The sequence below is a fragment of the Lactuca virosa genome, chromosome 5 (assembly GCF_052849685.1).
Source record: "Lactuca virosa cultivar CGN04683 chromosome 5, Lactuca_virosa_CGN04683_v6, whole genome shotgun sequence".
In the NCBI taxonomy this organism is placed as follows: Eukaryota; Viridiplantae; Streptophyta; class Magnoliopsida; order Asterales; family Asteraceae; genus Lactuca; species Lactuca virosa.
Window position 1 is genome coordinate 344,883,785 of NC_136430.1, and position 15,323 is coordinate 344,899,107.

At 33.1% G+C, this 15,323-nt stretch overlaps 3 protein-coding genes across 4 annotated transcripts; 2 read left to right on the forward strand and 1 right to left on the reverse strand.

Annotated features, from left to right (window-relative positions):
• Positions 1-180: 180 nt before the first annotated feature.
• On the forward strand, positions 181-684 carry LOC145113350 (uncharacterized). The gene has a single exon (XM_079049451.1). It carries the CDS (start codon positions 181-183, stop codon positions 682-684), a length of 504 nt encoding a protein of 167 aa, XP_078905577.1.
• A 1,678-nt stretch (positions 685-2,362) lies between these two features.
• On the forward strand, positions 2,363-4,218 carry LOC145116055 (large ribosomal subunit protein uL30w). 2 transcript variants are annotated; one of them, XM_079052420.1, is made up of 7 exons: positions 2,363-2,467; positions 2,825-3,016; positions 3,104-3,201; positions 3,315-3,372; positions 3,492-3,571; positions 3,653-3,755; positions 3,835-4,218. In XM_079052420.1, exons 2-7 carry the CDS (start codon positions 2,834-2,836, stop codon positions 4,048-4,050), a joined length of 738 nt encoding a protein of 245 aa, XP_078908546.1. In that variant the 5' UTR covers positions 2,363-2,467; positions 2,825-2,833; the 3' UTR covers positions 4,051-4,218. The 2 variants fall into 2 exon arrangements, with proteins under 2 accessions (XP_078908546.1, XP_078908545.1); XM_079052419.1 differs by having other exon boundaries at positions 2,368-2,467; positions 2,814-3,016.
• Positions 4,219-8,119: 3,901 nt separating this feature from the next.
• On the reverse strand, positions 8,120-10,712 carry LOC145116057 (glucan endo-1,3-beta-glucosidase 4-like). The gene is made up of 3 exons (XM_079052422.1): positions 10,576-10,712; positions 8,697-10,025; positions 8,120-8,366 (listed from the first exon to the last, which is right to left on the reverse strand). The coding sequence occupies exons 1-3, from the start codon at positions 10,634-10,636 to the stop codon at positions 8,332-8,334; spliced, it is 1,425 nt and encodes a 474-aa protein (XP_078908548.1). The 5' UTR covers positions 10,637-10,712; the 3' UTR covers positions 8,120-8,331.
• Positions 10,713-15,323: the final 4,611 nt, after the last annotated feature.

Consider the following 15,323-nt stretch of genomic DNA (forward strand, 5'->3'; position numbering starts at 1 on the left):
GTTTTAAATGTTGCTTCAAGTGGGATTGTTTCGTTATTATTGTCCGGAGGTAGAACATCGCACTCTCGATTTATAATTCCATTTGAACTTACTGAGGATTCTGTATGTAAAATAAATCGAAGTAGTGAGCTCGCTAGCTTATTGAGAAAAACACCTTTGATAATTTGGGATGAAGCACCTATGGTCCATAAGCATGCATTTGAAGCTTTAGATCGAAGTTTAAAAGATGTATTAAGGTCTGAAAATTCTACCAAGTCGAATATTCCATTTGGAGGGAAAGTTATTGTTTTCGGAGGAGATTTCAAACAAATTTTGCATGTTATTTCGGGTGGCAGCAGACAAAACATTGTTAATGCTTCTTTAAGTTCTTCATATTTATGGCAACAATGCAAAATCCATAAGTTAACAAAAAACATGAGGCTAACGGTTGGAAGGGATCAGTCTGCAGTAGAAAAAACTAGAGATTTTGCAAAATGGCTATTGGCTATAGGAGAAGGCAAACTTGGTGGTCAGAATGACGGCGAAACAGTTATTGAAATTCCGGATGATATTCTCATTAGTGATACACATGATCCTGTAGGTTCATTAATTGAGTTTGTATATCCTTCGATTTTGGAAAATTACAACAATACAAGTTATTTTCAAGAAAGAGCAATACTAGCTCCAAAGAATGAAGTGGTTTAGGAAATAAATGACAGTTTGCTATTGAAGTTTCCAGGAGATGAGGTTGAATATTTAAGTTCAGATAGTATATGCCAATCTGAATTTGTCCATGATCATTTTGATGCAGATTTATACTCACTTGATGTTTTAAATGGTCTCAAAGTTTCGGGTCTACCAAATCATAAGTTAGTTTTAAAAATCGGTGTTCCAGTTATGTTACTGAGAAAATATTGATCAGAAAAATGGCTTATGTAATGGAACAAGACTCCAAGTGATATCATTGGGCAAACGTGTTATCGAGGCACGTATCTTATCTGGAACTAATATTGGAAATCAGACTTTTATTCCAAGAATGTCTTTAACCCCATCAGAAAAAAAAATTCCATTCAAATTCCAAAGAAGGCAGTTTCCATTGGCTGTATGTTTTGCTATGACTATTAATAAACGTCAAGGACAGTCGTTATCAAAGGTTGGTTTGTACCTCAAAGATCCTGTTTTTTCACATGGCTAATTATATGTTGCCTTATCTAGAGTTCAAAGCAGAGAGGGATTAAAATTGTTAATTTTAGATAAGGATGGTAGGTTAATCAATAAAACTTCCAATGTTGTTTATAAGGAAGTTTTTGGTAATTTATAATCAATTATTCTGTATCATATTTTATTTATTTTTAGTATTAATTAATTAAATTATATAACTTGATTTAATTTTATTAATTTATTGTGTTTGATTTATTTATGTTAATTAACTTATAATATTTTATTGTTTTTGCTTTATTCATGTTAAATACATTACTTAAATAAATTGTTATAATTAAAAAATTCAGTATTGCTTAAAATTTATAAATTTTAAATACTTACAAATGACAATGTTAATAAAATAAATATACTATTATTATGTATTTATCTTTTTTTCTTAACTATGGTATCCTATTTTATTATGTAATCAAAATTATGATTCTACTTAAATTAATCAACCGTGGGTCCCACGGGTTTTACACCTAGTTTATTAGAATAGGGATGTGTTTATTACAATAGAAAGTATATTTTTTACCGGATAATATTATAAAAATTTGTAAATTATATGTATTTTATGTTAAAGAGGTATTTTTGTCATTGCCACTTAATTTCATTATATTCATTTCTATTTTCTTATTTCCATTTTTTGAAGTTAGCAAGCCTCTTCTCTTTCAAAAAAAAAAAAAAAGGTTAGCAAGCCTCTTAATTTGGAATCAAAAATGGTTTTCTTGATACAGAACATACTTTAACGGTTTTACTTCACAAAAGATGAGATATATTTCAACTTTATAGTAATGGTAAATTTATGTGAAAACTTTGACGGTTTTGCTTTAAAAAGATTGGAATATATGAACATTTTCTTTTTGATCATTGTATATATATAAATAGTTTTTTTTATTTTTTTTATCATATACTTAATTTTTTTCCAACCAAATAAGCTAATAAACTATTTTTTTACCAAAAAACATTTAATGTTTCAAAACTGAATCCCAAACCCTCATTGGCAACATTCTAAAGAAGCAAAGAAGAAACGAATTATGAACTATTATTTTTTCGTAAATTAGTTGAACTTATCTTTGAAAATAAGTTCAAGTAAATTGGATCAAATATCAACAAAAGCCCAAAAGTATTTGTAATAGTTAAAAGGAAAGCCCATTCACTGTTCAAACCCAAGCCCGCGAAAGTAAGAACTGATATTTACAAATGCCCTGCTCTTACAAAACCCTAATCCCTTATTTCGCCTCTTCATCGTCTACAATCCCCTCGTCGCCGGTGCCGCTTCCAAAAGGTATGCTTCTGTAAACTCTACACTGAACCAGCATGTGTTATATACCATAGCATCGTATCAGTATACCGGCGTTACTGCGGTGATTTCATAAGTTATTGTCTTCCCTATGAGTTACTGGCGTTGAACTTTAATTTGAAACTATACAGAGGTTATATGTTTATCATTTTGATCCGTGTTTCTGCCAGTTTCTTTTGATTCGAAAACTTAATCAGCATATGTCTCGTTTTGTATCTAGATTTTGTTTTTCTAATGGAAACGACTGCTTTGAAATAATGTTCGAAATTCACTTTACATGATTTATATAAAAAGTGTTTATATTTGTTTCTCATGGATTGATGAATCGAAGTTTTGAAGCAGGTTGAAGAAATGGCTGAAGTTGCCAAGGCAGGACAGCTCGTTCCAGAGTCTGTATTGAAGAAGCAAAAGAGAAACGAGGAATGGGCTCTTGCAAAGAAGCAAGAGGTTGAAGAGTTGAAGAAGAAGAACGCTGCCAACAGGAAGTTGATCTTCAACAGGGCTAAGCAGTACAGCAAGGAGTATGAAGCTCAGGTATCATTCTTTAATCCCTTTTTTCATTGTTCTATCGTCTTTGATTGTATCTGATAATTGACATGTATAAATCTCTGTTTAATGCAGGACAAGGAGTTGATCCAGTTGAAGCGTGAGGCAAGGTTGAAGGGTGGATTCTATGTGAACCCTGAAGCCAAGATGCTGTTCATTATTCGTATCCGTGGGTATGTTTTGTTGCCATTTTTTATTTACATTTGTGATTCCCTTATTGATATATAACATTTTTGTGTATATAGTTGTGATATAATTCTTCTTTTTTCCACTTTGTAACATATAGTATCAATGCCATGGACCCAAAGTCAAAGAAGATTTTGCAGCTTTTGCGATTGAGACAGGTGATTTCCTTTGCCCATTATAAATATCACATCTTCTTTTTGTTGTTTGCTTTATAAAACCATCAAGAAGCTAAATTTCTCATCATCATATTGTTTATAATTCTATCTTTATGAAACAGATATTCAATGGTGTGTTTTTGAAAGTCAACAAAGCCACATTGAACATGCTCCACAGGGTTGAACCATATGTCACCTATGGGTAATAAATGAATTAAATTTTCAGTTACTTACTTTTTGGTTTTTATTCTCATTATTAAATAAAAACTATCCTTTTTCTCAGGTACCCGAACTTGAAGAGTGTGAAGGAGTTGATCTACAAGAGAGGATATGGCAAGCTTAACAAGCAAAGAATCCCATTAACAGACAACTCCATTGTTGAACAGGTTTATATTTTTTTAAACAATAATTTTTAAACTTGAAAGATACCCATGATGGATTTGGGTTTTTGAATTCAATGAACAGGGTCTTGGAAAATTTGGAATCATCTGTGTTGAAGATCTTATTCATGAAATCTTGACTGCTGGACCACATTTTAAAGAAGCAAACAACTTCTTGTGGCCATTTAAGCTGAAAGCACCATTGGGTGGAATGAAGAAGAAGAGAAACCATTATGTTGAAGGTGGAGATGCTGGAAACCGTGAAAACTTCATCAATGAGCTAATCAGGAGGATGAATTAAGCTAATAAGCAAAATCATTTTGATGTTTGGTGTTTTTGAATGTTAGGAGGATTAATAGTTTGTTTTACTTATGTTTATGTCTTTTTGAGAGTTGGATACTTTATTTTTTTCAAGCAAAGAGAATGTCACATCATTAAGAATGTTTTCTATCTACTATTTTTGGTTTCATCCTTGATTCTCAACTGTTATCTACTAAATTTGAATTGGTTCACAAAGCCCACTGAAACAAAACTCAAGAAGTTTTAAGAATGGATTCTATGCGTTCTACAACAAAACCCACATCCTCCATATGTAATAAAGCCTTCTACGCTTCTTTGTTTCTTGTCTTTCATTAAGATCTACAAATTGTTGCTTCAAACTGGAGTTGTAGGTGAACGGTGGTGGTTGTGGCTGGTGATGGAGGCGGTGGAGGTAGGATGGTGGTAGGTGGAGGGTGTTGGGATTTCTATCATATTCTTCATTTTAATTTTATAATCCGATAACATAATACAACCATCAGATTTAATATTAGTTTATTTAAAAAAAAGCAAGGTTAGTTTTTTTAGATATTTCATTTCTATACTAAATAAATGACAAATAGAAGTAGCAATTTGTGACTTTCTAATAGCAAGAAAGACAAATAATCATCTCCAGTTTAATCTGTCTCCATTGGTAGTTCTCGTTGGATGAGAACCAAGTTAGTTGTGACCTAAAGTAATCAAACAATACTGTATGCACAGGAGGTATTGCACACAAATGTAGCCTGTATACACTTCAAATCATATATTTTTCATTATCAACTCCACACACACAGGCACACCACTATTTTAAAGTTCTGGAAATACTTATACACACAAAAACCGACACATCCCTTGACAACCATTGCAGCCTTTCAGTCAACCATCACACCTCACATTTTGTTGGTACTATAATTTAAAATTACCAAGCCGACCTTAATATTAGACCACATTTCAACAAATTCAACTCAACATTACAAAATGCAAAGAGGGTCGACCTAGGCTATTCACATTTCACAGGCGGCGACAAAGATTGTCTATGTCAACGTTGTTTGACCGGTCTTCAGGTGGTGGTTCCATAGCTAAACGGGAGTGGAGAAGGGAGATGATGAAGGCTGACGAGCAAAGAGGGAAGAGCTGGAGAAGGGTGCAACGACAATCGAGGCAGGTGAGAAAGGGAATGAACGAACTACCTTTTGTTTTTAGGTTTGAAGCCTTTTCTGAGGAACACATATATCTGCTAAGTCAAGAAGAGCTTGTATAGCATCTGCAAGGATAAGATGATGTACAAAATTTTTGATGTCTGCGGTCTACGAAAAAACAAACAATCTGCAAGCCAAAATATCTGCCTGCCTGCAGACATAAGACCTTCCGCATCGCAACTTGCAAAACTAGTTTGCAATGCCACATCACAAGAATCAAATGCCATGTGTATCTTTGTCTTTCACAGTTTGCAAAACTTGCAAGTGTAATTGTATCATTATTTTAATAAAATGCCATGTCCCACTAATTTTTCTTTCCAAAAATTCTAAGTGATGGTGAGGTGACAGCATTTGCAAGATCTTATCATTGCACCGGTGTGGGTGCTCTAAGAGGTTAAAAGATGTTTGAAGAGCTTCTAAAAGAAAAATAGACACCACATTAGATTACTACATCTCTACTGCAAAGAGGCATGATCATTAGCCTTATGTCTTTGTAGTTATTTAATTACCCATTTTATATAAAATATAGTATATAAAAGGTAATCATTTGCCTTATATATTTGGAGTTATTTACTTACTCATTTTATATAAAATATAGTATATAAATGTATAAATATCTTTTTATATGGGTCAGGGATTAACGAAGCATGACCATCCGTGTAACAAAAAAAGTTAAGAACAAAAAGTGAAAATCATAAGAAAAAAAAAACAACCACATGGACTATTTATGTATTTTTCTTGAAAATTAACGCATAACCATCCGAGAGAGAGAGAGAGAGAGAGAGAGAGAGACTGTTAACCTATGTTTTAAAAACCGGTTGAGCCGAAAACTGAGAATCAATTCAATTAGCATGAATTTTATGTATTTTCCTAGACCGGAACTAACCGGTCGGTTTTTACAAAGAACCATTCAAAACAGTTGAACCGATCAAATTGAATAAAAATATAAAGAAATGAAACATTTTGCATATAAATATTGATAGTCATTTCACATCTATTTAAATTTCTCTTAAATTGAATAAAAATACATGATAAATGTTATAAACTTTTTGATATGTATGTATTCATCAAAAACTATATTTAGTTTTCGTATTATATTTAGTTTTCCTTTTTTATGTATGTGGATTGATGTAAAACTTATGTTTACATATATTTTGTAATGTATTTGAAGTGATTTATACTTATTTTTATGTGTAATTTTAATTTTTGAACATGTTTTTACGTGTATTTTCATAATTTGAACTTGTGTGTACATGAAAATAAGAAAAAAAAACATGAAAAAAAAAACGATTTTAAAACATTATATATATATATATATATATATATATATATATATATATATATTAAATCCAAAGGAGCTTAGGAATAGTATTCTTTTAGCCTTTAGGATTTTGACACATAAGTTTGCTGAACTTGACACTTTTAGTCCCTAAAGTCAAAAATTTTACAATTTTTGCCTTTTGATTAAGTTTTTGTGCCTTAAGGTTTTTGCCACAAATCTTTAATGACTTTGACACTTTTAGTCCTTATATTCAAAGGTATTACATTTTGGTGTTTTTGCCACAATTCTTTAATGAATTTGACACTTTTTGTCCTTGTAGTCAAAAGTTTTACATTTTGACATAAAAAACACAAAAAAACCTCCTTTAAAATTTTGCCAACATATTTTCCCAACGTTAACAACTTTAATATTATTGCCACAACATGTTGGATTTTCTCCACTAGTGTCCATTTTTTTCGTTGTACACTTTTGACATCTAATTTTAGGAGTTGTCGACTTTCTTCCCTATTTATGGTGATTTACAATTTCAGCACATATCTTTTAAAGTTTGCCGATTTTTTCCATATTACCCCAAAAGCGGCATAGCCGCGCGTTCTTTACTAGTTAATATTAATTTGAATAATCTTCAAATTGAGACACGATGGACTCAACGGTACCCAGCCCAACTAGCTTATATTGAAGCCATTCCATCCGCTGACTAGGGTGACAAAATACTCCTGACATAATAATCAGTCTGCATATGTAATAAACACATGTCTATGGTCACTCTTCACGGGTATCCCCTACACTATCACCCCACATTTTCTATAGGATTGTTTGTCCAAGTTAATCAAATTCACAAACTATTTACAAAAAATTGTGGTCAGAAAAAAGTTATTTCACAAAGTTAATGTCATTGTATGAGATCATTATTGTACAATCTTATAGTTATATTGTGATAAACTTAAAAAATATTGTTATTTCGTAGTATTGATTTTCATTTTTCTTTTTATATTTTTATGGTTAGCCCAAAACTACGTGCCACTTTTTCATAATTATGAATTATATGCTAATGGGCCCAACTGGAATACAAACGTAAACGCAACTTCTTATGATTATACTTTTTATTTTTCTAGATTCCTAAAATTACAAGTTATGTATTATAAATGTACCTATTCAGAAGTTGACAGATACATAAAAATCGTTGGTAAAAAGAAATTAGATTAAATTTAACAACGACAGTTCAAGGCCTACACAAACTGTAGATCCAACAAACAAGCTTTTAGAGATGAAAAATATAGATTTAGGAGCAACCTAATGGATACTACAAATCGTTGGTAAAAAGAAATTAGATTAAATTTAACAACGACAGTTCAAGGCCTACACAAACTGTAGATCCAACAAACAAGCTTTTGTAGCAAAACATTTATTTTGACAGCAAAAAAGAGATTTTTACCTATCACCATAAACACATATGACTAAATCACATAAAGTTGTATTCCCTTTCACGAGTACATATGATTTTTTAGCCATAAACACAAGATACTTACTTCAGTTGGATAATTGGTACGAAATTGACAAAATATGACCTTGTAGAAATCGTGACCATGTTTTGACAAAACGGAAAAAAGCAACACATATGTATTAAATATAAATTTGAATAATAATTACAAAAAAATCTACTAACCCCAACCCCATAACTAATCCAATTACAATAAAACCTACAACGAATAACTATAATAATAATAATAATAAATGGGTTATTTTGCCATCATCCTTCAATATTCAAACCCCATCATTTTTCTTGCATTGCAAATCTTCTTCAGTATCCAGTGGGGAACTCACACTTTCCAAATTCTGCAAAAAAAAAAAGTGAATTGATATATTAAATTTTAATTCTAATTCTAAAACTTTTTTTACTTAAATAAAAAGAATATTTTAAATTAAATATTCTCAAAAACATTGAACAATGTCAGAGGCAAGTCAACATCATGCACGTGCTATATCCGTGATCTGGCTTCCACTACCACTAGTCCTCACTACAATTCTCATTTTCCTTTAAATTTTTTAACAAAATAGTTCTGATATTTATATAATTATTTTTAAAGTATTTATTGAACTTAAATTAATATGGATTTTCTGGTTTGTAATTGAACGATATAGAAGAAGAAGAGATAGGATACGTACTAGGTGGCTGAGTGACTACGTAGGCTGCTCCACCGAAATAACACGCGCCGGACGCGCGTCTCATTTTCTGGTAATAACTATTGAAAGCAAACGATGCGTGTGCTTGTAGAGTATTAGGATCGTAACACGTGGACCCGGGTTGTATCGAACGGCAATCAGCACCTCCTTCCCCACAAGCAAAATCCAAACCCGACTGCAGCTTATCCTTTCCCACATCCCTAGCTACGCACCAAGAAAAACCCGACCCGTTTCCATCACCGGCGACTGGAGTTGAAAACCTCGCTTGAGCAGCATCACCACCACCACCGGACACCGGCGAACTGTCGTCTTCCCTGTAATTCTTCAGATCGTCTACCGTGAACGGAATCTCGTATACCTTCTCCATATTCGGATAAAACAACCCGTAGTTTCGCTCCGATGCTGGCCCGGTTTTCTTGTTTTCGTTAAAGAGAGCGAAGAGGAAAACGGTGAGGTTTGCTTTCGGTCGGAGAGGTGTGCCTCCGCCGGTGAGGATTCTTTTTACTAGGTTGCCATTGTAAGCGGCGGCGTTTACTACGCTTGCTCCGATTTCGTTCTCGTCACCTTTCGACGGCCATCCCGTCTCCGAAACGACCAACGGAATGTCGTCATATTTCAACGCCGACATTGCTGCAAAAACAGCGTCGATCTGCGCGTCGAAGAGATTGAAGTAACGTAAACCGTTGCCAGCGTCGGGAACACCAGGGTTTTCACGGAAGAGTGAGTAGTCGAGAGAGATCACGTCAGAGTTTGCCTCGTAAGCGAAAAACGGGTACGCATTCACCATCAAGTAAGATCCTGTCTCCCGGAGGAATTCGAACATTGGTTTGAAAACCGATTCAATTAATTCTGGCCTGAAAGATCCCGCCGATGAAGGGTAGGAGTTTTGCAGAGCGCTTAAAGCAACCGGCGATGAGAGTTTGATATCAGAATCGAGTTTGTATTTAACGAGTGCTTGATGGATATTTTTAATGGCGGTAATGAGGAATCCGGTGGTGTTTTTTGGATCAACGAAGACTTCATTACCGACTGCAATGGCTTCGATTTGAGTACGCGGATAGTAAGCCTTGATGTTCCGTTGGACCCATTTGTTAGCAAACGACTGTTTTCTGGCGGCGGCGTATAGGAGCTCGTTGGGGAGGTTCACCGTCACTTTAATGCCACTCCCGGACAATGATCTGAGCACAGACGGATCAGTATCGTACACCTTAACCCTACCGATTCCTTGAGATTTCAGAAGCTTCACAACTTTGGAAGCAGAGGGCAGATCGCCACCAATCCGACCATAGTTTATTCCAATTGAACCTCCATCTGCAAGTATAAATCAGAAATTCATACAAAACAATCAAAATCGATGCTCTTCATAACAAATATAGGACATTCATGACTACAGTTCATGTGAAACTAACAATTAAAATCAATTCCTACAAAAGACGTAGCGGTTTATAACAAATGTACCTGGACTAGCTATAATATAATAGATGTAAAACTAACAATCAAAATCGAATTCTTCATAAACCGATGGAAATCTATGCTACTCATAGTAAATGTACGAGATTCATGAATCATGACTACAATGCCATGTGATCTTAACAATCAAAATCATTGTCTGCGATAGACGACCAAAAAAAACGATACTGTTCATAATAAATGTATGGCAATCATGAGTTCATGACTAAAATTGATGTAAAACTAACAATCAAAATCTATGTTGTTGATAAGAAATGTAGGACATTCATTATTCATGACTAAAAAACAGTCGCAAGCTGAAACCGGCAAGTTAAGCTAGAAATCATAGATTTAAATAACAAATCATAAGATATGAATGATGAATGCAGAGAAAATCATGAAGATTATGAACCTGCAAGTGAGAATATGGCGAGGACTAAGACGCAAATGGAGCAGAACAGGTGTGTCGCCATGGATAGTGGGAGAGAGTAGAGAGAGATGGGAAAGGGGGGGAGAGGGAAGACAGGGTTTTATGGGGGAGAATTGAGAAGGGTGTGATGGATTGGTGGGCCCTGATTGACAATAGCAGAATGTGGCCGTTGATCGGAGCACGTTGTCCGGCATTTAACGGCGGCCGTTCGATTAGTTTTATGGGCCTTTGATTACAGAAATTCGACCGTTCGTATAGGGTGGACAAGATGACCAATCTGCTGATATTGGAAGTCACACAGGGATCTGCAGCCATGTGGAATCTGATCTAATCGTCTCCGTAGATTATAACTTTTATAAAAAGAGGGTTTGTTGAACGGAAACATTGTCATTTTCTTTGCGACAAATATGACTAATGTTTGTGCCGACTGTACGTACGATTTATTAACGTTCATAAATCCTGATTAAAAAATCGAATTTAAAATTAGAGATTTATATCTTTTTAAAAATACGTCTTTGTTATAATATTTATATGAACTTTAACTTTATAAAGGTTATATGAAATGTTGGTAAATTAGGTTCTGAATATCAATAAGACTTTGATAAAAATATGGATTGTGCTGCATATATTTTTTGAAATTTGTAATTCGCTCTTATGTATATGTTACGCAAATTTAGAATTGGAATAATCTAATAAATTACTTTGGATTTCACACAAATCCAAGATTGCATAAATCGGAATACACTTTTTGTTTCATGTTCTTGTGAGACAACAATTTAGGAGAGGAACGACATGAATGTTGTGTGTCTGTAACAAATGACACCATCAATATATATAGAAGATGGTAGTTTAATTAGGTTATTTTTTGAGGGAAAATCATAATTGTTCCCGATAGTTGTGATAGTTGTTTTGGACCTTTTGGTGGGCAATAACATATGGGTCAATGACTCAATTCTTTCACATAAGGATCTGTATTTGGATAAGGGCACTGCCCCACACCAACAGAGCCGATGTCACCGGACGCTATGTTTCCAATTTTATTTTAGCTTAATCTAGTATGCATTCCGCATCTCTAATATCGGGTTTTAGCCAAAGTATATCTCAAGTTAATCCTAACTATATATCAAAAGAATTGATGATATTATAATTATCAACATTAAAAACTGACCATTAAAATACCAAAATGGATGTTGCTCAAAATGAAATTACTATATATTATTAAAACGTTCATTAATATATATTATTAACGAGGCTATGTCTGATACCTTGAAGTCAGTACATACAAACCTCCCTCTGACTCAAAATGAAATTACTATATATTATTGAACGTTCATTACAAAATGTGTATCCATTTCAGAAAATTCATATTTGTTGGGAAATTAATTTAGGAACATATATATTAGAAAAGAATTTTAAAATAAGTTGTCAAATTTTGTGAAATGATATAACTTTTTGTAAAAAATTTAGAACATTTAAGTTTGCAAGAAAATGTAATTCTCTACGGTTTATTTTTCAAAATAAGTGATTATTTTGTGATATTTATTGATAACTGAATGATAACACATAGTATAAATGGAATAGGCAAAACCAAAAACTAAAAACCAAAAACGAAAGATAAAATTATAAACAATTTATGTTCCCTGATTCATCTCAATTCTTAAAATTAATAAACAAATTTATCATTCCAATGACCATTCAACAATATTTGTGTTAGTTTATTATTATTTTTTTAAAAAGAATGAATATTATTAAAAAAAGTAGTAAGGAGCTATTAGAAAAAAAAGAAAACAATTGTATCAAAGTGCTCAAAATTAGATTCTAAAGCCATAAACTTTGATCAATACGAAAACATGATTAACATCTTCAACATGATCGCCACACATCAGACAAAGCATGTAAGGGACATCAATGTCGCGATCAATGAGATTATATTTTGTTTGGAGGCGATTTAGAAAGAAATCTCAAAAATATTCACCATGATATGATTCAAGTTATTCCAACTCGTATGACGTGATCCATGGGGAAGGTTGTAATCATCTATAACCAGACGGGTATCCTTGAACGTGAACTCAATCCCATTTGTCAAATCCCAAATCTAGCTATCTAACCGATCAACAAACATAATCTTACCCAAAAACTCCATCAAATCCGAGTTTAGGGACAACTCGGGCCCTCCTCTCAACTCTCTTCTCTACCTGCAACTCCAACTATGATTCTCCCTTCTACAACATTCAAATAATCAGGAACTGTTTCTTAATCTACTGTCTAGGAAAAGCATATTGCAATACCACATTCTTTACCAAACTTCCTTCCATAACAATGTATTTATGCCATTACATATAGACTTTTTCAGAGTATCAAAATGAATGATTTGTCCTTCACAAAGCTTAACAAAAGAAGAAACAACGGAAGACCACACACCTTTCACAACTAAGCCTCATGTAGCCTCTACAAACCATCCAGAAGCATCGTGAGTCCATTTAATAACTCTAAACCAAAACATATCAGGGTTATTCACAAAACGCCAATGCCATTTCATAAGTAACGAGTCATTAAGCGTGAACAAGCTACCGATACCAAGACCTCCACCATATTTAGAAGCCAACCTCGAAGACCACTTAACCCAAGACATTCTTTTATCATCTAAATTAACACCGCAGAAAAAAAAGAAGTTTGATTCCAGCATATCACCAAATTTAATTGACTTTTTTAAAAACTGAACTATAATAGATACATAACAAACCCCAAAACCGTTATAATAAGTGTAAATCTACCTTGATAAAGATCATTTTTGCCTCCCATACATTTAACTTTTGTTTAAACTTCTCCATGATCGAGCCCCAACTCGTTATTCTAGACATATTAAGCCCAACTAAAACTTCATGCTATTTAAAAGTTAACGAGTATGAGTCACAACTCGTAACCAATGCTAAAGCTTTCACATGGGGTTCAACAACACCTAACCTATAAATTTGTGATTTATCAAAGTTAATTTGAACACTCAAAACTTCATAAAAACAATTCAAAATCATAATTAAGTTTTCCACATTTACCTTAGACCATTGTCCCACAAAAGCCTATTGTTTGCATAAAGCAAGTGAGAAATCCTTTCAGCTATTTTTGCCATCCTTACTTGATTACAATTTGCTTAAATGTTTGGATTGATTTCTTAAGTGTATAAAAATGTCGATACATATTTGTTTGGCCATTTCCAAGTGCCAATAATTCATATGTATCAAAGAATGATTGTACATTATGTCATCCCCACTAACCTATTTTTTCCATGATTTCATTTGTAGTAGGGATGAAAGTGGGTCCAAACCCGGACCAGATGGACCTGGACCCGGAAAACCCGGAACCGTTTAACGATATTTTTTAGAACCGGAAACCGGACCGGTTTATAGGAACCGGTTCCGGTTCGGTTCCGAGTAAAGTGGGTCTAGAACCGAAAAACCCGGAAATAGGAAAGTGGGTAAGGTAGAACAGGGTCAAATGGGTTTAGAACCGGAAAACCCAGACTTTTTTTTTTGTAATTACCTCAATCGCATAATCTTTCAACCGTTATAAAAAAATTAACAAACAAAAAATTACATTTAGGTTATTAGGTTATTGACGACATTGATTTTTTTTAAAAAAAGTAACTAGATATAACAAAGTTGGTTGAAAAAAATTACATTTTGGTCATTGTGAAATATGAGTTTTGGAGAAGGTACTGTACGTCATATTTGATAGTTGATACTATTGATTTTTTATTTTTTTAAGAAACTATGTATTTGACTATTGGATAATTTATTTTGGGTTGTGTGTTTTAATTTAAGATATGTAGAAATTCTAAATTGTTAATTAATTATTTATTTGCAACTTGTCTTTTTGTATTTTTGACCTTGAAGACTTCAACTTTAAAAATATGAACATAAAAGCAAGAGACAATTTTTTTGACATTAGCAATCTTTTAATTTTCATGTTTTGTCAACATCTCACAACTTCTCATTATAAATATGCCTTCCACCTCTACATTTTCACTTAACTTATTATTCTCTAAGTTGAAGGTTTTAAGTTGTTTTTTTCTTTTCAAGAGCATTCATGGAAGCTAACCGCCCAATTCAAGTATGTTTCTTTTTAATTTTATGCAAATATGCATTTAAAGTAATTGACTAATTTACGTCTTTATACTTCAATTAGGTTCCGTTTTGAATCTATTAGTTTTATGTCTTTGATACTTTATTTTTTTTTACATGCTTTAAATCTACCTAGATTTTTTTACTTAATTTGTTTAGCATTTGAATTTGAAGGAGAGGTCCACATGTTGGCAACATTTTGATATGTTGTGGGTAGTAGAAGATGATGGGGTTGAACGAAGGCAAGCAAGGTGTAAGTATTGTTTCGCTACACTTAAAGCCGATCCATCAAGACACGGTACAAGTAGTCTTAATAGACATTGTCGTACGTGTGCCAAAAATCCGAATAATATAGCTAGGTAATAAGTTTTGTGCTTTTAATTTATTTGGTAACATTTTTTTTTAATACTAAATATGTTTATTTTTGTTTTATGTATAGAGATTGAAGATGCGTTAACTCGACAAGATGGTCAAGGAATAAGTGTTGTTTTGTTCTTAATTGTTTAAGAATTTTGATTTGAATTGTTTTGAATATTAGACTTTGATTTTGAATTGTTCAATAGGTACCATAAACTTGGACCCAACCATTGTCCCTTTCTTCGCTTGTGTTAT